Source organism: Gymnoscopelus microlampas (assembly GCF_963454915.1).
Source record: "Gymnoscopelus microlampas genome assembly, chromosome: 15".
NCBI classification, from domain to species: Eukaryota; Metazoa; Chordata; class Actinopteri; order Myctophiformes; family Myctophidae; genus Gymnoscopelus; species Gymnoscopelus microlampas.
In genome coordinates this window covers 7,842,154-7,864,102 of record NC_139952.1, presented here as the reverse complement: position 1 = coordinate 7,864,102, position 21,949 = coordinate 7,842,154, and the positions used below count along the sequence as shown (strand labels likewise).

General features: G+C 41.4%; 1 protein-coding gene across 1 annotated transcript; it reads left to right on the top strand.

Moving 5' to 3' along the window:
- The first annotated feature begins 2,404 nt into the window (after positions 1 to 2,404).
- On the top strand, positions 2,405 to 21,017 carry LOC311061572 (serine incorporator 1-like). The gene is made up of 10 exons (XM_084080257.1): positions 2,405 to 2,568; positions 7,853 to 8,014; positions 9,754 to 9,944; positions 11,071 to 11,150; positions 12,629 to 12,766; positions 14,284 to 14,453; positions 15,817 to 15,907; positions 16,915 to 17,062; positions 18,023 to 18,238; positions 19,354 to 21,017. Exons 1-10 carry the CDS (start codon positions 2,530 to 2,532, stop codon positions 19,490 to 19,492), a joined length of 1,374 nt encoding a protein of 457 aa, XP_083936383.1. The 5' UTR covers positions 2,405 to 2,529; the 3' UTR covers positions 19,493 to 21,017.
- Positions 21,018 to 21,949: the final 932 nt, after the last annotated feature.

The window sequence follows — 21,949 nt, the reverse complement described above, 5'->3', positions numbered from 1 at the left end:
AAGATTTGCAGGACTTGTAACATATATTTATACATTGTTGTAATGCCAGTTTTACATATTGTAACAAGACGATGCTTGTTCTTCCACCACTGGGAAACAAACTTTGACCATCATACTTGAAGGAGAAACGATGCAATATTTACCCCAGTGATAGAGGAAAGTACTGAACTGTTTTTCTTATTCGTAAAAATGATACCACAATGTAGAAATACAGTACTCTCTTACAAGTAAAGGTCCTGCACTAAAACAAGTGCTAGAGTTAATGTACACCTATAGGACTCCCCTAACCCCTGCTCATTATGCTAGGGTGGGATGGCTCAGGGTAGAGGACAGAGTAATGCAATGGTTTTCAAGATACTCAAGGGCCCAGTGCCCATATGTACCTCAAACTACTTCAAAAGAGTGAGAAACGCCCATGGGCACAACACCAGAGCAGGGAGCCCCACTGATATCATTCCCCCCAGATTCGGCACAAATGGGGATGAATTCATAACTATTATCCCACCATAATGTGAAATGCCCTACCAACACCCATCAAAAAGTGTGACTTCAAAACCGGCATGAAAGACCACATGTCTGCAATTTGTAACTGGACCTAGACAAGTCTTCTAGCTCAGTGGTTCTCAAAGTGGGGTCCGGGACCCCCAGGGGTCCTTGAGGGAGTTCCAGCGGGTCCCCAGCTAAATGATAGATAGTTAGGAACCAAATGGACCCTTATATGAGTCTATAACTCAGAGAGTGTACAAATGGAACCAAATGGACCCCATAACGGGTCCATTTGGTTCCATTTGTACACTCTAGAGTTAAATTACCATTGATTTTACAATATAAATTGGGCTCCCAGAGATAGAAATGCCATTAAATGGGGGTCCGTAGCCTAATGCATGTCAAACTGGGGGGTCCTTGAAATTAAAATGGTTGAAAATCACAGCTAGAGCCATACAAATCTTCTCTAAGGGCCTTGGCATATCTTCTCAAATGGGGGTCCGCGGGCTAATAATAAGGGTCAATTTTGGGGTCCTTGACATGAAAAAGTTTGAGAACCACTGTTCTACCTTGCCAAAAGAAAATACCCCCCACAGTTTTTCTGTAAATATACTTTTATTGCTCCTAGAATTGATGATTTCTTGTATTGTATGTCTGTATATGTTTTGATGAATTGAAGCCCTCAGGACTTTTTTGTGTTATCCTTTTAGCATTATTGTATAACTGTACCTCTGTACTTTTTGCACACTGAAGCATTCAAACTATCAATCAATCAAAAACATTGGCAGAGCAGGGGTCTTCAGCGTTTTCCAGGACCCCTTGAGAGAGAGATGAAGCAGGGACCCCCCACTCTACATGTTGCAAATTGTGCTGCAGATTCAACATTTTCATAGATTTTATAGATAGCTTCATAGACTTGTTTGACAGCACTATCATCATTATTATCTTCTCTATTATGATACGCTGGATTCAAGTTAATGAGTGTTTTCAGACATTTAACCTTTTACTCCCTCAATACTTGACCTTTAGTCCTGTACTTCGTCGGCTCTTTCTTTCCCTCTACACCAAACCTCTTCACCGAAAATAGCCGATCTGCGGGGCGGCGTGAGCTTGTAGATCGGCTGTTTTCGGTGAATGCTCCCCCCGGAAATAGGGATGCAATGGTTTAAGTGGTTAATGTAAATATTGGTGGCTCCCCCTGTAGTAACTCTGAGGACCCCCTATAGGGTCCCGGACCCCCTGTTGAAGTACCATGGATTAGAATATAGGGCCCTACTTATAAACCATGAAAGTAGCCTGCCCTATGCAGAAATGTAAGGGTCCATTTCACAATCATATTGGATTGTAGTAACCGGATATAGCTTAATAACCAATGGTTCTCAAACTTTAGGTCTCCCCTTAACTCGAGTTACATACTTGTAAGGGTCAATTTAGAACCCTCTAAAGGAACCCAGAGAGTCCCTGAAATCCACTTTGAGAACCACTGACCTATATAATACATCATTTATCAGCCATTGTATGTTTTTATTTAATTCTTCTGCCTACACATATGTCATGTCTTAGTATGAGAGATTCCTTTGTTTGACCCGGAGAAGGCCTTCTCCGGGTCAAACAAAGGTGCTTATTGGTCAAAAACCCGGATGTCTGTCTCAAATAATTCATTATCTTCAAGTGGAACATATGCTGAAATATTGTTGAAACATGTTTTGTTTTTTTTTTACTTTTTTTTTTTTCTTTCTTTCTTCCTTTCTTTCTTTCTTTCTTTCTTTCTTTTTTTAGTTGAAAAGTTTAAAAACGGAATATTTACTTGGCCTGCCTAAAAAAGGGCCGCTGCTCTGTTTGGGAACCAAATCAGAGTAAAATAATGACGTCATGACGTTACACCAGAAGCAGTTTCCTATCTTAAAACACACACCCAGCTTGCTTGCTTCCAGACCCAGAAGTGTGTCGTCGTTGGATTCTTAGAAAGTTCAAACCAAAAAACGTCAGGTTTTAGGACTAAAAAACACATTTCTTTTAAAAGTTAAGTGTTCCATAAACACCATGGGAGCCTGTATGGCGTTGTGCTCACTGGCCAGCTGTGTAAGTAAACGTTTTATTATAGTAAAGTTAACAAAAACATATGGCAAAACAAACCGACCTCACGTCCGTTTGTTTAGATCCGCGTCAGAGCGAACATTGAACACGATATACGGTAGATTCGCTGATCGATTATTCGATTTACACATCGATCGCCTACCGTATTGACACTATGGAACAATCTAGCCTTGGATCAAGATAATGATAGATGGATATATGTTTTTATTATAGATTTTGACATTTGCATATCTATGATCGATACGAAAGTAAAAGTCAGACTCGATCAAATACATCTATGATCGTCTTGATCCAAGGCTAGGAATAATCGATCTTTTATTGACACTTTCAGTGTCAGTTATTACGTATTTTGGTGTGTTTTAATGTGTGTAAAAACGCGTTGAAAACTTGATTTCCGGGGTTTCACAGACAACCTGGCGGTGTCTTTGTTTGTGTTACTGTTATGTTCTCCCAGTGGTGGAAAAAGTACTAGATTTTTTTTACTTAAGTAAAAGTATCAATACTGAAATGTAGAACTCTGTTACTATACTCTGTACTTAAGTTAAGTACAGCACTTACTTGAGTAAATGTTCTTAGTTACTTTAGACCACTGTGTTCTCCCCAGATAGTTAAAGGTGATGTAAGTGGGTCTACAGTTGGGGTCCAGGGACCCTCATGGGCTTCCAAATGGCCCCTTACTGGTGTGTAACTCACAGAGTTATGGGGGTCGTGGAAACCACTGTGCTAGATGGAACAGAGCCTTCATTAGTATCATTGGTAACACATGTGAAAGAAGTGATAATATGGCTGCTGTGCATAGAGCCTATTATGACACCACACATTAATCTAACTGACTAAACCTTTTATTTCTATTAATACTCACACGTATGCCATGTGTGCCAGTGATCACCCTCCCCTGTGCCAATGTTGGCACCCGTGCCTAAGGTTGCCTACCCCTGCTCTATAGAAAGGTTTACTATCACAATATAGAGCTTTAACTATTAACCAATTAAAATAAATAAATAATAATAAACACTTACGCTACCTTTCAATATATTATCACAATAACATGAACAGCACCAGAGGTCCTGGAGGTCCCAGGTATGATTCCAGCTCTCTCAGCAACGTGTCAAAGTGTCCCTGAGCAAGACACTTAACCCCTTACTGCTCCCGCCCTCCGCGCTCCTCTGTTGCAGCACTCAGCTGGTTGAAGCTGAAAACTGAAGTTCCCCCGTGGAATATGATAGGTATCCCCAAAAAAAAAGAATCAAAACACAATTTCCCTGAATTGCACTTAATGCAGAATGTGTAGCATTGGTTTTGGTCAGGTAAAGACAATGACGATGATGGAACTGTATTAGGGGTGTAACAACAGTATACTGTAGTAACTATCGATGCATCAATTTGAATTTCAACGAGCCAATTATATTTATGTAAACAGCAACATATCGTATCGTGTGACTTGTATCGATCTAAAATCGCATCGCCTTGCAAAGAAACAATTGTATCGATACTAAGAACTCGTGCCTTGTATTCAGTAATGTTAAAACAAGAGGTGTTTAATTACTTCACGCTGAGATCCATATCACTACACTTGATCTCTATAAATGCCTGGAATCTCGGCATGCCTGTCATGATGTGAGTTTGTCCATATTTGGTCAAATAAAATGTATACCCATAATAATAAATGTTTCCCTAAAACAGGGGTCTTCAACGTTTTCAGGCCAAGGACCCCCTAGCTGAGAGAGAGATGAAGCAGGGACCCGCTCGATATCGTTTACAATTGCGTTTCAGATTCAACTTTTTTTCATTACTTGGTCTCTTTTCCCTCTACACCTCTTTGCCAAAAATATCTACAAATATCCGATCTACAAGCTCACAACGCCTCGCGCTGCGAGGCGTTGTGAGCTTGTAGATCGGCTATTTTTGGCTAAAGTTCTCCTCAGAAAAGGGATGCTAGGGTTCAAGTGGTCAAGGTAAAACAAATAATCATCACACAAAGATTTGGCGGACCGCCTGTAGTAACTCTGAAGACCCCTATGGGTCCCGGACCCCTTGTTGAAGACCCTTGCCCCAAAAGACAAATCCTGCACTATACACGTGTACATTTTTCACACAGATGGGCGTGTTAAATCACACATTGTACGTGCACCGTGGTCGTGTGCTCTGTGGTGCATTACAGTAATTGAATTAAGGGATGAGGGTGATGTCATTATAGTAATTAATTGAGGGATGACGGTGATGGCACGATGTTCCTTTCACAGCTTAGTAAGAGGCCGTGTCTGTCTGTCTATTTGTCCACCAGGAGATTTGAACGGGTGCAACATAAAAGTCTGCCTCCTCGCGCTGCTGGCGATCGCGTAACCGTTTCAAAACAATTACACACCCCATGAAGCCTTGAATTCGTAATTATTGGCTCAGGAATGCGACAAAAACTAAAACAAATCTCCATGAATTCACGGGGTGTGTAATTGATGGAAAATAAGTCATTCTTTGGGTGAACTACCCCTTTTTTAAGGTCTGCGTGCGTTCATATTTACCATGCATGCAGTTACCCTGTGGTGTTATTATGACCCTATTCACAATACAATGAGAGAGAGAGAGAAAGTCACAACACAGGACTAGAGACAGAGGAAGGGAGAGAGACTATTCAGAACACAGCGTGAGAGAGAGAGACCCTGTTTACAATGTTTACAATACTAGGAAGAGAGAGATACTATTCGCAACACAGATTGACAGAAAGAGAGCGGGAGAGAGAGAGAGAGGCCCTGTTTACAGCACAGAGAGAGAGAGAGAGAGAGAGAGACTATTCCTAACAGGATGAGAGAGAGAGAGAGAGAGAGAGAGAGAGAGAGAGAGAGAGAGAGAGAGGCTATGAGCTCAGCATCAGTTCAGGGTTGATGTGTGTCAGTGCATCATCAATAGTTGATGTTTGTCTAGAAGGATACAGAGAGAGAGGAGAGCAGACAGGGTTGTCATGACAACAGCAATACATACACACTGTGTGTTGTGCATGTTATTTGTCGCTGTCAGGTGGAAGCTTTGTATGTGCAAAACATATAATCTAATGGGAATAAAGAGCCTGTCTGTGTTCCAATGGATCCAATGTAGTTGTTATTTAAGTCACAGGCTCGTATTAATCTTGTTTCCGAAAATTCTGACACAAATGTTCGTCGACTACCTTTTTTTCACTGACAAAAACTAAATAAAAAGTAAGCTATGATGACTAAAACTATGACTGAAAACATTAACAGTTTCGTCAACAAATAAAAACGACTAAAATGTTTAGGAGGGACTAGTTAGTGGAGAAGAGATCCAATAGAACTTAAAACCGATCTACAAGCTCACAACAGCTTGTGGATCGACCGTTATGACGCCATCGCGGCCCCGGCCAAAATACATTTTTTGTCAACTGTATCCACTGTAGATTTTAGTCGACTGAAACATTTCAGATGGCTAAAATACGACTTAAAAAAACGAAATGGAATTTTATCCAAAAGACCCTGACTTAAAAAAACGACATCTAAATCTGCTGTCAAAATGAACACTGACGGAGATGGAAGGTGTCTGCCCGACAGCAACATCGTGTCGGTGTATGTATGCACAGTCAGTGCAGTGCAGCCCCCCCCTCCCCACCCCCCCAAAGGGCTATCCATCAGTTTAACCCATTCAATCCGGGAACGCATGTCTTGTCATTTTAGATTGCTTTGGCTAATCAAAAATAGCAGATCTACAAGCTCGTAGATCTGCTATTTTTGAAAAAAATCATGAAAATGTGTGCAGACCTTTCAATATTTCAGTTACCAATGTTCGCTTTAAAAAATATTAACGCAAAGATTTGCAAAAATGTTCCACGTTTTTCAAAAATAGCGGATCTACAAGCTCATGGTGCTATGAACTTGCAGATCTGCTATTTTCGCATAGCCAAAGAAATCTAAAATGACAGAGCCCCCGGATTGAATGGGTTAACAACAGCGTGAGTCACCGTCCTGTGCTGTCCTCCTAAATCTTAATGCCCTGTGTGTGTGTGTGTGTGTGTGTGTTACTATACTTGTGAGGACCGAATGTACGGTATATGAGAAATGGATGTCGTGAGGACCATTTTCCTGGTCCTCACAAGAAAAACTGTTGTCTTTATGGTTGGAAAAAATATTTTTTAGAGATACGTTTACAATTAGAAAAAGGTTTAGGTTGGGGTTAGGTTTAGGATTAGACATTTATAAATTAGTTTTAGGGATTAGAGATAGAGATTTGGCTGATTTACACGTGCTTGCATGCTGGTGTTGTAGACTGAAAAATAGCTGATCTGCCCGTTGTGAGCTTGTAGATCTGCAATTTTTTCAGTTTTAGCTTACGGTTAAAAATGGCAAAAGATTGCGAAAATTGCATTCATAAAATCTCAGTCCTAAAAGGTTGATGTCCTCACAAGTATAGTAATACCAACATTTGTCTGTCTGTCTGTCTGTGTGTTTGTGTGTGTGTGAAGGCATCATTTATGCGGCTCAGCTCGCCGTCTCCTGTCCAAATGAATGCTGCCCTAAATCTTAAAGGAGCACTTCACCCATTTTCAACCTTAATATCTTCGTATAATTGGTCCCCATTAATGCTCCTTATAAGATGGCTCCATTTCTGTCTAGTCACTCTGTGTCTCAGAGGACCGTTCACAAACCTGCCTACCAATGACATCATCAGTGGGGATTCCAAGCTAATAGAAACTACACCCTTTCTCTTCCTGGAAATGCTGCATGATGAAATAGAAGCCATTGTTCTTGCATTAACCCATTAAATCCGGGAACGCATCTGCTAATGTTTTCTAAATTAACAGTTTTCTGAAAACCGTAGGTTGCTGTAATATAAGTGGTTCTCAAACCTTTTCATGTCAAGGACCCCCAGAATTCTATGCATTTTGGTCGCGGGCCCCCATCTCAAAATATTTTGTCCCAGGGACCACCAGAAGCAAAGATTTGAGTTACAACTGTTTTCTTTAAAAGATATATATATTCAAAGATTTGCAAAAATTGTATTGATTTCTCAAAAATAGCCAAAGTATAAAATAAATATTGGCTACAGCTAAACAAATCTGAGTTTTGAAACTTAAACTGCTTGCCTACCGATGATGTCACTGGTAGGCAGGTTTCTGAACTGTCCACAGCCCTCCTCTGTACACAGAAATGGTTAATGGTGCATTTATATAGCACCTTTTATCCAAGGCGCTTTACAATGGTTGTGCATTGCATTCACACACACGTTTATGTAATAATTGTGACAATTGTGTCTGTCTGTCCTCCAGGCCTCATGTCTGTGTGGATCAGCGCCCTGTCTGCTGTCCTCATGCTGTCCGGCGTCGTTCAGTTCCACCATCACCCGCCTGGCCTTCTCCTTCCTGCTTCTGCTGGGCACCTTCCTGTCTGTCATCATGATCCTACCGGGCATGGAGACACAGCTGAAGAAGGTCGGTCTGTCTGTCTGTCTAATCTACCTATTGTGATGCTGTCTAATCTACCTGGTGTGATGCTGTATTAACACATTTAGCTGGGGACCCCCTTGAACCCCCCCAAGGACCCCTGGGGGTACCGAACCCCACATTTGGATTTGATTGGTCAAGCTTCACGTGACTTAGTGCTCTGATCAAGCGCTACTAGATTCTCAGACCGTGGAACGACCGTAAAATCTATGCCTGGATACTCCTAGACCTGTTGAACCTCAAAGCATCATTATTCATGTTTGACCTGATAACTGCATTTCTATCCAACCAGACTCCAGGTTTCTGTGTGGGTGACGCACACCTGGTACCCGGCATGTTGTGGGTTGCACCCACCTGTTACCTGTTATTAATTACAAAACCCACTTCCCCAAAAAGTTGGGATGTTGTGGAAAATGTAAATAAAACAAAATGTGATCCTTTTTTGACATATATTTAATTGCAAAGCATACCTAATTACACACACATAGACAGTGGGTGCTGGGCCAATGAAACTAATATTAAGAGAGGAAGAGCCCGCACATCGTCTTACATATTCAATTGAAAACAGTACAAAGACAATTATATGTAAAGTTATCTTATCAACTTTGTAAATATATGCTTATCCTGAAGTTTATGCCACAAAAAAAGTGGTGACAGGGCCAGCAAAAGACGGATATATGGATATTCCACAAGTTATTTGGAAACCGGTGATAGTGTCAGGACTGGGTGTAAAAGGAGTATCTTGAAAGGCTCAGTCAGTCGCAATCAAGGAAGGATGTGGTCAGGTTCACCACTGGGAAAAGAGTCCAAAAGTTTAAGAACAACACAACATTTCAAAGAATTGTAGGGATTTCACCATCTACAGTCCATAATATCATCAAAAGATTCAGACAATCTGGAGGAATCTCGCGCAGGGCCAAAAAACTACAAATATGGATGGTCCTTTTACTCTAGCTCGGAGAACTCGACGTCCATAATTTCCAAAACCAATTTCAAATGTGGTCTCATCAGACCACAGCACACCTTTTTCACACGTTGCATCAGTCCTACTTTGTACTACTGTGTTTCCTCATCAGACTCCAGGTGTCTGTGTGGGTGGCACACACCTGGTATCGGCATTTTGTGGCTTTCACCCATCTGTTACCTGGCATTAACGCATCTGTGTAACCACTTAAACCATTATTTTATACTTTGGATATTCACAAATAGCAGATCTACAAGCTCATAGCTACGAGCTTGTAGATCTGCTTGTAGATCTGCTATTTTTGAAAAACATTTGTGCAAATCTTTGAATACATACATTGTTTTGAAACAACATTTTAACCCAAATCTTTGCTTCTGGGGGGGTCCCTGGAACAACATATTTTGATCGGCGGCCAAAAACATATAATTTGGGGGGTCCTTGACAAGAAAAGGTTTGAGAACCACTGATATAGTATAGCAACAATAATTTTACAGAACATTTGTTGAGACATTTAACCGTTACAAATGTTCACTTTAAGAAACATATATATTCAAAGATTTGCACCCATTTTCACGATTTTTCAAAAATAGCAGATCTACAAGCTCATAGCGCGGCACTCGGTGCCGCGCTGTGAACTTGTATATCTGCTATTTTTGAATAGCCCAAAGTATAAAATAATGGTTAGAGCTAAAATCTAAAATGACACGGTATGCGTTCCCGGATTGAATGGGTTAATTTAATTACTGCTGTGTTTCCTCGTCAGATTCCAGGGTTCTGTGTGGGGGGGACGCACCTGGTCCCTGGCATGGAGAACCAGGTGAACTGTGACATCATCGTGGGCTACAAGTCGGTGTACCGCGTGTGCTTCGCCATGACCTGCTTCTTCTTCCTGTTCTCCGTCATCATGATCCGCGTCCGCAGCAGCAAGGACCCCAGAGCCGCCATACAAAACGGGTGGGTACACACACACACACACACACACACACACACACACACACACACACACACACACATACAGTACACACACTTAAAAAAACAAAAACGTTACCGTACCTTTATTTACCCTGGGAGGTTTGCTGAGAACAAATTCTCTTTTTCAGGAACGCCCTGCTGCACGCACGCACGCACGCACGCACACACACACACATTAAAACCTGGGAGCTGCCAACCACATTCTCATACTGTGTGCTAATAGCTTCCATGGACACACACACACACACACACACACACACACACACACACACACACACACACACACACACACACACACACACACACACACACACACACACACACACACACACGAAAGCATACACAAACACGTTATGGGCGTTCCTCAAGTGTGGAGAGGACATTGCTTTCTGGGGGTTCAGTGCCTTGCCGAAGGACACTTCAGCTGTGTTGGGGGAGGGGTCAGGGGTGGGCCATTCACTTCCCTGCCCAGATTTATTTTCTGCCGGTCCGGGGAATCGAACCGGTAACCTTTCGGTTACAACTCTCTTCTCTAACCTTTAAGCCACCACTGTGTACAGGGAGGCAATGTTGCCCTCTGCTGGTCACACTAGCACAGTGCACCTCTGCAGTTTGTTGCAGGGGTTTTCAAGAATCAGGTGTAAACAAGTGGGTGAATTTTCCATTATTTTGTTGTTTTCAGAGAGGGAGAGAGAGCACAAGCCTCATCAAATGACCACCGAAAATGATTAATATTAATTTATTTTAATTCCACTGTCCCCATATCACACAAATACCAACAGTTGTGGTCTAAGGTTCTCCAAAATAAAATAAATAAAATAATAATAATCTTCACCGTACACACCTGGAGCCTATTTCAAGTGATTAGTGATTAATTCACATTCATTTAAACTGCTGTTTGTGTCATGAGGAGAACATCATGATTTTTCACAGTGAATAAAAGCATCAAAACCTGTATTTGATGTGAAATGTTCACAGATACATTTTCTTCCATTTTCAGATTGTTTATTTGCGACGCTCACTGTATGTGAAGACCCATATAGACAGAGAAAACAGTGGCTGGCCGTTTAAGAGGACATGTGTAATAGATTTGTATTTGTGTTGTCAGGTTCTGGTTCTTCAAGTTCCTCATCCTGGTTGGCATCACCGTGGGAGCGTTTTTCATTCCTGATGGAACCTTCACTACAGGTGCATTTATTTAGTTTTAGTCATAGTCTTTTGAATACAATTCCATTTAGTTTCAGTCATATCTTAGTCATTTGAAAAGTTTTTTTTAGTCTAGTTTTAATTGACTAAATGTCATAAGATTTTTGCCAACTAAATCTACAGTTGATTTAGTCGACTAAAATGTATTTTAGTCGGATGGTGTCCTAATCACTGATTTATATACGTTGTGTCGCTGCTTATTTTTGGAGTGTGACACCTACACACAACCAGGCATAAAATGACTTGTCTTAGTTCTACTGGACCTCTTCTCCGCTAGTCCCTCACTAACGTTTTAGTCTAGTTTTTATTTGTTGACAAAATTGTCAACATGTTAAGTCATAGTTTTAGTCATCATAGCTTAGTTTTTCTTTATTTGTCGTCAGTGATTCGTCATTGTTTTAGTCTGAAATTAACCCCTAGAAACCTTCACTCAGGTATATGCTGCAGCCCTTAACCCCAACACCTAGAAACCTAGGCTGTATATCTTTATCCTATAGTAGTTACTTTGTTACATATCTTTAGTTTCTTAGTAATTCATTGACCATTTACCAGATGTTGTTTGACCAGTGTTCAAACAGTGCCTGCCTCAATCGTAATTGGTATGCCCTAACTAACAAAGGAAAGTCGGCAATGCTTTAAGAATACCGGTTTAGCACCGGTATCGAATAAAACCCAATCGATACCCAACCCTACAATATTAAAAACAAGTACTGGAGCACTCATTCATTCAGAATTAGTCTTTTTTTTTTAAAGTGCCTAGGTAACTCTTCTTTCATATGACCTAAGTCACATTTGTCTGTTGAGTAGAGCATATTGTACATCAGGGTTCCCCAATAGGCGGCCCGCAAGAGGCAACTGTCCGGCCCGCGACGACTCCTGTCATAAATTTTTTTTGGGGGAAAAAAATTAATATCTGTATTACTGTTCAAGCAGACTGTAACAAACATATCTGTAAGTAAATTGTTGATTCTGGACTTATTTTGATTTTCAGTATGTTCAACTGGCTGCTGTTAATCTGTATTAATTTTCAAGCAGACTGTAACAAACATATCTGTAAGTAAATTGTTGATTCTGGACTTATTTTGATTTTCAGTATGTTCAACTGGCTGCTGTTAATCTGTATTAATTTTCAAGCAGACTGTAACAACCAAATATTTTAAGTAAATGTTTGGTTCTCAACTTATTTTGTATCAGGCCTAAAATAACACAGTGTCAAAGAGAAAAAAAAAACTCAAAATTTTGCGCACGCGCGCTTTGCGCCCCTGTGCTTTTTGCCCCCGCGCTTCGCGTGCGGGCACAATGCCCCTGTCCCTCGGCTTGGTACCCTAGACATAATTTGGCCCTTGGGGAAAACTCATTGGGGAACCCTGTTGTACATGATGTTGTCGAGAGATGTGAAGGTGTCTTATCTCGTTCCAGTGTGGTGGTACTTTATTTGACGGTGTATTTTCTGGTTGCAGTGTGGTACTACTTTGGTGCGGTCGGCTCATTCATCTTCATCATCATCCAGCTCATCCTGCTGGTGGACTTTGCTCACTCCTGGAACCAGTCCTGGCTGGAGAGGGCCGAGGAAGGCAACTCCAAGTGCTGGTTCGGAGGTAGACCACACGGCGGCGCTGTCCACACACGTGGCCCTCAACAAACACACTGACACCTTAGCCTTCTCCTAGCCATTCGGCTCTATGCACAGCAGCCATATTGGAAAGAAATTGGGCCTCTTCCTTACTTCCTTCACAGGTGTTGCCAATGATGCTAATTAAGATTGTGTTCCATTCTGATCAAACAGTCAGTGCTGATATTGTGCATGTTGGTTCACTGGAAACACTCTGCTACACCAGTGGGTCTCAAAGTGTGGTCCATGGACCCTCATAGTTCCTTAAGGGGGTTCCAAATGGCCCCTTACAGGTGTAGTATAACTATGAGAGTGTACAAATGGAACCAATTTGTACACGCTCAGAGTTATGGGGGTCCTTGAAATTAAAATGTTTGAGAACCACTCTGCTACACTAAATGGAACAGAGCCTTAATCAGTATAATTGGTAAGACCTGTGAAGGAAGTAAGGAAGAGGCCCAATTTCATTCCAATATGGCTGCAGTGCATACATACAGCCTTTTACATGCATGAAATGTTTTGCCCTAAATGACACCAGGTTGAAGTGGTTAAGAGCGTAGACAGCGACATGGAAAAAAAATGATGGAAATAATTGTGATATTTATTTCATTATTATTTCATTTAGCTGTTTTTATAAATACTATATAATTATGACATTTATTTTAACTTCATCTAGCTGTTTTTATACAGACCACGGCGAAGCACGTTGGGACTGCATACCCGCTGTACCTGTTGTCAGAGTACTTAGTGCATTACCCATTATCATAGTACCAAAAGACATGCATGCTGGGTATACTCCTGCTTGTGCCCTTGACCAAGGTACTGGCATTTACTACTGGAGTTGGTTCATTATGCAAAATAATTGTGATTAGCTCAAATAATCGCAACTAGGTGATTATGTGACAGGCCTAATGATAATGTGTGGTGGTGTTATTGTATATATTTGGCGGCAGAACCCCATCTGAAAATATCTAAATTATTCCAACGCTTTTTTCGAAAATGTTAAAAAATAGCAGATCTACAAGCTCAGCACGAAGTGACGCACTGTGAACTTGTACATCTGCTATTTTTGAACAGCCAATGTTCAAAATTCCTTGTATAGATTGTATGATTCCTTGTATGATGGAGAGAGTTCCTTGTATAGATTATTACTATTTATCACTATGGAAGGCGTCGAACTGGTGCGATCTGACGGCATCCTAGAATTTATAGGTAGGATGTGATGTCATGCTGTCGTGAGATTACGTCACACTGGCGTTGTCATCGTGATGTCAGATTACGTCACACCGTCACACTGGCGTCGCATACGGACAACCGACATGGCGCAGGATTCAAATTGTATATATAGATAGATATTGATAAAGGGGTTCAAATGTATTAACACGTGTTGCTGGGGACCCTTTGGAACCCTCTCAAGGACCCCTGGGGGTCCTCGGCAGAGCCCACTTTGTGAACCAACGATCTATACCTTTTTTGCTAAAAAAATGTTTTGGTTCTTTTCAGCTCTGCTGACGTTCACCATCTTCTTCTTCACGGCGGCCTTCAGTGCCATGGTTCTCTTCTACGTGTTCTACACCCAGCCAGAAGGATGTACGGAGCACAAGCTCTTCATCAGCCTCAACCTCATCTTCTGCATCATCGTCTCCATCGTGTCCATCCTGCCTAAAGTCCAGGTCATACACTACAAACACACCCTGACGCTTCTCGTCATAACAACTCGAAACCGGACCGATATGCCAGCCATTATTATTGACTTTTGTGACGATCGGTATCACCAATGGACCCTTCGCTTAACCCCACCCCAAAAGCGATTGTCCAATGCCAGCTTAGCAACCGTTGTTAGCCTGGCATAGGTCTGGCAAGCTTTCGTCACCTGCCATAGCTGTAAATGTTATTTCGCCCGCACACACACACAATCATTTGCAACATAATGGCAAGAATAGCCTATTCCTATTCTGAATAGGAATACCACGATAACGCAATGGTGACTATGAACCAGCAACAGATTCCACTTACCCAAAACCGTTGGAGGGGTCTTTTCCCAAGCTGCATGGCGGTGTTGTTGAACACATACACAGCTTAACGTCGGGAAAGTTACACGACTCACTCGCCCAGGTGGTGTCATTAATACTAATCACCGTAATCGTAACAAAATTCAGAATCACAGCGCTGCCTGTTTCGGATTCCACCCGTTAAAGTATATTCATTCATTTGTTCGTCTATTTATTAACTGCTACTGTAGTCTTACCCTGCGGTACATGAAAACTCCCGTTACAGTCATGGATCAACTTCAACCTGGTGTTTGCACTTTCTCCATTTACGGTCCGTACATCTATATAAACGTTCAGATTTCCCGTGCTTTTAGTTTATTGAAATAATGTCATGCACATTTGTCCAGTGCATAGCCTACTGCAGTCCTTGTTGACTAGATTTAGAATAGATTTTGAAGCTCTTGCTGCTGAAATGATCGATTATTTTTAAGGGGAAAAGCCGTCATTTAACATGCAAGTCAATGGATGAGAAGCAGAGTTTGCCAGGCCTGGGTGTGACTAACTCGCACCACCAGTCACACAGTGGAGTGGGTGGGGCTTAGCAAAGGGTCCATTATGCACCTGATGTGGCCTCTATTCAAACATATTCAAAAACGGCCGATCTACAAGCTCACAATGCTGTAGATCAGCTATTTTGGAACATTTCTGAATAGGGCTTAAAGGGATAGTTCACCCCTAAAATAACGCCTTTTCTATCGATTAGTCACCACAAATTATTGGCTTAGGAATGCGACAAAAACTCATCAAAAGTCATTTTAGGGGTGAACTATCCCTTTAAGAGGTTAAAATCTGGCATCAGTTAGGTTCTGCTGCACAATGAAGTAGCTTACATTTTCTTCTTTTAATTTGCATTCACATTTTGGGGAAGTTGAAGGTGGCTCATTAGAACTGTTCACGCATAACATCACTAAACGCATTATCCATGATCCATTGGATCGAGCGATGTTAACGTGATTAATGGTTTCCCCCGTTATGTTATCAACAGGAGGCTCAGCCCAGTTCCGGTCTGCTCCAAGCGTCCCTCATCTCGGCCTACACCATGTACATCACCTGGTCGGCCATGTCCAACAACCCCAGTGAGTCACATGACATGACACTCATGTAATGTATGGATTTAAGTTCTCAGTCGCCTCGACTGATTTCAGCCATTTGGATTCCATAGAAGCCAGCATGTCTTCTATGGAAGTGGTTCTCAACCTGTAGGCCTTGACCCCAGGGGGGTCCCCACATGATTTGGGGGGGGGGGGGGGGGTCCCAGATGACAGTAAAGTGCAATTTAAGAACTTTTAAGACCTTATTAAAAAAAAGGAAGAGAAATAAAATTTCCATTTCTGCATCAAAAGTAATTAACAAACTATACTATAAAAACTGGTCAAACTTTGGCGAAATTGTCAAATAATTTAAGAGAGAGGCAGAAATTGTGAAAATAGCCGATCTACAATCAATCACACGCCTCGCGTGTGCTTGTAGATCAGCTATTCTCACAATATTTATCTGTGGGAACAAACGAAATGTAATGCCTCAACTCCTACAATTCCAAGTGCTTGTCAGGGTCGGGGGGTCCCCAGTTCAAATTTGATTACTTTGGGGGGGTCGCGGCCTGAAAAGGTTGAGAACCACTGTTATGTCGTGCACCAAAAATGAGCCGATCTACAAGCTCGCTGCGACGTGTTGTGAGCTTAAAGATTTTCGGTTATTCGTTATTTTATAAGATGAGAGAGTGTTTGTTTAAAGTGGTCAAACTAGCAAACATCCATATAAACATCAACGGTCTCAGATACTTCATAAAAGCAAAGGCCTCAATCTGTGATTTCTTCCACTCGTTGGCTATATGTAGAACAGCAACAACATAGATTTGGAATGACAATTAAACAGCTTTATTTTACATACTGTGTTAATCATTTAGGAAACACTGTTTCACAAATCACAGACTGGGACTTGGCCTAACAAAATGGTTCAGTCTTGACTCTTGAGATTATTACTTAGCTTTATTCCATGTGTAAGGTCATCTGATGTTATTCGTCTTTGAATATACCTCATTAATATCCCATTCATTATTTCATGACTATGCCTATTTGTCCAGATCGTCAGTGTAACCCCAGCCTGCTCAGTCTGGTCAGTAACAGTCCGACTCCAGCTCCGACCATGGCTCCAGGAGAAGACGTCCAGTGGTGGGACGCGCAAGGCATCGTGGGATTGGTCATCTTCTTCTTCTGTACGCTCTATGCCAGGTATGCGTCATTATGGACCCCACCAACGTTATGGGATAGACCCGCCTTACCTGTGTCTGATAGGCTTTATGCACAGCAGCCATATTATCACTTCCTTCACAGGTGTTACCAATGATACTAATGAAGGCTCTGTTCCATTTAGTGTAGCACAGTGGTTTCCACGACCCCCATAACTCTGAGAGTGTACAAATGGAACCAAATGGACCCTTACGGGTCCATTTGGTTCCATTTGTACACTCTCAGAGTTACACACCTGTAAGGGGCCATTTGGAAGCCCATGAGGGTCCCTGGACCCCAACTGTAGACCCACTGGTGTAACAGAGTGTTTCCAGTGGGCCAACATGCACAATATCAGCACCCTGACTCTGTTTGACCAGAATGGAACAGAGCCTTCATTAGTATCGGTAACACCTGTGAATGTCTTCATAATATGGCTGCTGTGAATAGAGCCCATTGGCTCCCTGGCAGGCATAGTTTTACTGAGGTTAGGTTTAGGTATTGTTTTACTGAGGTTAGGGTTGGGTTTAGGTATAGTTTTAATGAGATTAGGGTTAGGGTTAAGGTTAGGTTTAGGCATAGTTGCAAAAACAAGAACTGTCAATCACAGCGACTACTGGCCAATCACAGCGGGTCTCCCTAGAAAAGCAGTAATTATACTAATTATAATTATAATGATTATGTAAAATAACTGTGCTTATCTTATGTAATAATTGTGACAGACCTATGCCAGGTAGGATCAAACACATGACAGTATCTCTACTGGGGGGGGGGGGTCAGCTTTAACTTGCAAGATTGCAAGATGATTCACAAAGTAAAAACGGAACTAAACCTGCAAACCTGCGTTAAAAACAAATTTAAAACTAAAAACAAGAAGTCAACACAAAAAAGAAGAAAAAAAAACGAGTGAAAAATGCAACACTATAACAACCGTGGTCCTAACCCCCCCCCACCACCCCGCAGCATCCGCTCGTCCAACAACTCCCAGGTGAACAAGCTGATGCAGACGGAGGAAGGCCAGGGTCTGACGGCCGACGACGACGCCGCCACGGGCGAGGACGGGGTCCGGCGCGCCGTCGACAACGAGGAGGACGGGGTCACCTACAGCTACGCCTTCTTCCACTTCAGCCTCTGCCTGGCCTCTCTGTACATCATGATGACCCTCACCAACTGGTACCAGTAAGTGTCTTCACTCATTTAAGAAACATGGCTAAGGTAAGACCTTTTTTAAATCAGAGAGCTGCAGAAGTCCTTATCCATGCTTTTATAACAAGCCGGCTAGATTATCGCCAAGGACAACCAAAGAAATCCATTAGAAAACTACGTAGTAAACTAAGTAGTCCAAAATGCGGCAGCTAGAATTTTAACCAACACTAGCAGAAGAGATCACATTAGTCCAGTCTTGTCAACACTACACTGGCTACCTGTATCTTTTAGAATAGATTTTAAAGCACTTTTATTTGTTTACAAAGCACTTCATAACTTAGCACCTTTTATATATCAAGGATTCTATAAAACTTCATGTTCCAACTAGAACACTCAGGTCCTCCTCCGCTCTCCGTACCAGAGGTTCGCAATGCTTCTCATAAGAACACCGGTGAGGCTGATTTCTGGATATATTTGGCCCTAAGTTGTGGAATACACTACCACTGGAACTTAAAAAGGCGAGCTCTCTTCTAATCTCATCTAATGCCAGCGCTCTTACCGTTTACGCTGAGCTGTTTAGAGCTGTAGACGGCTCCACGAGTACCCGGATGTAAACAAAGGCTGCGTGCGCGATGGTCGAGGGTCCCGTCTAACTACTGGAACAATAACATTTCTAACGCGATCCGCCATTGCAGAGTGATCGCCCGGCGAAAATGGCTCCTTTTCACCACGGTAAAAAGATATGGAGCTATGGAGCTTTTTCTCAAGATCCTATAATGGGAGTGGACGGGAGGTAGTTTTTTTGAACAGGATTCACATCCGTCCATTCCATTTTACAGGGTCCGCGGATCATTCCAAAGTTGAGTTAGAGCGGCCCACGTGGGGAAAAAAAAAAGAGAAAATTCTCATCCCGTAGATCTCCGGTTTTGGCACTCAAAGAGTAAACTAAAACCGTATATTTTTGATTATTTAAATTCATCTTGTGTTCACGTTTTATGTCCGACCCACTGTTTTGGAAACACCAGTTTAGGAAACGGAGTGCTACTGGAGGAGGGCTCCTTTTTCACGCTGTTTCACAAATCACAGATTGGGATCTTTTTTGTTGTTGCTTTTATCCCTTCTAACGCTACACCGTCTTCTCCCTCCAGGCCTGACTCTGACTACCACGCCATGAAGAGCACCATGCCGGCGGTGTGGGTGAAGATCTCGTCCAGCTGGCTGGGTCTGGCGCTGTACCTGTGGACCCTGGTGGCTCCGCTCATCCTGCCCGACCGAGAATTCAACTGAAACGCCTAAGCAGTCACTACAGTAAAGGCTATACGCTCACACCGCAGGCTAATCTGATTGTTGGCCTATTTTAGATTGACTCTTAGCACAGCAGCCATATTGGAAAGAAATTGGGCTTCTTCCTTACTTCCTTCACGTCGTCTTACTAATTGTACTAATGCAGGCTCTGTTCCATTTTGTTTTCAAGGACCCCCATAACTCTGAAAGTGTGCAAATGAAACCAAATGGACCCTCGTTTGGTCCATTTGCACACTTCCAGAGTTACACACCCGTAAGGGGAACCCCCTCAAGGAACCATGAGAGGGTACCTGGACCACACTTTGAGACTCACTGGTGTAGCAGAGTGTTTTTCTTGAGAGTGACTCTGTTTGACCAGAATGGCTGCTGTGCATAGAGCCGATTGGATTCATCGAGTCCGAACAGCAAAAATATCTCATGAAAACTGACTGTTTCAAATCAGCTTTGAACCACATTCCGAGGTGGTTTGAAACGCGATTCAAATCTTATTTCTAAAGATGTGTCTCGATGAAAAAATAGCTGATCTACAAGCTCACAACGCACGCGATGCGACGCGTTGTGAGATTCTAGATCAGCTGTTTCCGGTGTCCCATCGTACGATGGAGTGTAACTTTTAAGTGTTACGCCTACGTATTTACATTGTTAGCGCAGTTATCAATGCAAATAGGTCTATAATGTCCGAATACACTATTCCGTTCTCGCAAATAACTGGACAATCAGTCCTTAAGATCAGATTTGATAAACAAATGGAATTTACCTGCAGTCTGAACAAAGCCATTGTTGTTATTTGCACCACAAGAGCACATGGTTGTAGCTTTAAATGAATCCGCTTGATTCTTTTTTACTTTTGAAGACTTTATATTTGTCACTTAATGTGCCTTAATGACTCACTTAATGTTCACAAGTGATTTAATCTGTCTGCCAAATATTCATTTGACTGTGTATCTTGTTTCTTATCTGCTACTGTAAATACAGTCCTGGCTGGTTCCTTATTTTATAGCTCATTTTATAGTTCATTCCATTAATATTTCACATACTAATTGCCATTTCAGAGTTCATTGTTTTCATGGCTGACACCCTTAGAATTCTGAGTAAATATTTGTCTGATTCTGTTTTTTTAATCTCGGATGTTGTAATTCAGAAAAGTACGTTCTTTGTTTCTATTTCTAGTCTCTAATTAAAAGTTGTTCAAATGGCCTGGGGATTTATAGTACATATTTGAATATAGTATGCTGTCAAGACTACATTCTGTACTATTTAGGAGGTCATAGTAGTGGTGTATGGCATTGGTGAAAATCAAATGTCACATTTTAAACCAAATGCCTCAATATCGAAGTTGTGATGAAAATATCTTATTGTGACGTTAATATTGTACTGTCACAATAATGCCAAATTGTTTTTCCCCAAAGAATTGTCAAACATAACAAATACAGCCAATCTACAAGCACACCGTTCTATTCTATTTTAGACCTTCAATTATTATGCAACCAATAAATGTATAAACCGGCCACTGTCCTTCCGTTCCAGCGTACATGAGCATCAAAGGTGCTCATTTAGAAGTGTATTTAATTTTTACACTTGTAAAAGAAACAGGGCAATAACACACCACAAGGGGGAGCTCTAAGGTTGAGAGATGAGGCAGTGGACCTACTGTACAACTGATGATTATTAAAGCAGTTATTATACAGTGTACAATATTTCATGGTAAATGGGGAAACAGAATAGTGGTGGGGAGGGGCTTCCTAAAGGGCTCAAAAAGTGGTATCCTGCAGCTGCAGTGGTGGACCGTAACTAGGTATATTTACTTTGAGTACTGTACTTAAGTACATTTTTGGACCGTTTGTTTTTCTTGCAAGCTGATGACTTTCACTCCACTACATTTGAAATAGACATATTGTACTTTTTGACTCCAATACATTTATGGGGACCCAAACTTACCAAAAATATATTATGAATTAATCACTTAAGCCCCATTTCAAATGTAGTGAAAATAGCCGATCTACAAGCTTTTAGATCGTCTATTTTCACTTTTTCTTTTTTGAAAAATGCATAACATTTCTGAATTTTCTTTTTGGAAATGTTCTAAATTTCAAATGTACTTCGTAATTTGTACTTTTGAATTCTTGAGTGTTTACTTGAGTATGTATTTGTTCACCGCTGACCACCTATATCTTTTAATAGACGTTTGGATCCTGAGCTCCACATGATTAGTTATTTGTATTTATTTATTTTTGTTAAAGCCTTAAAACGTTTTGTTCAAAACTTAGGATATGGTAGTCTAATTATTAAAAAAAAAAATATATTATTATAAAATATATATATAAAATATAATATATTATATTATCATGCACAGCCTGCCTCTTTAGAAGTTAATACCAGTGTTGCCATGTCCACTATTATAAGCCACTTTGGGCTTGTTTTTCTGCAAAGCCCCTTGTT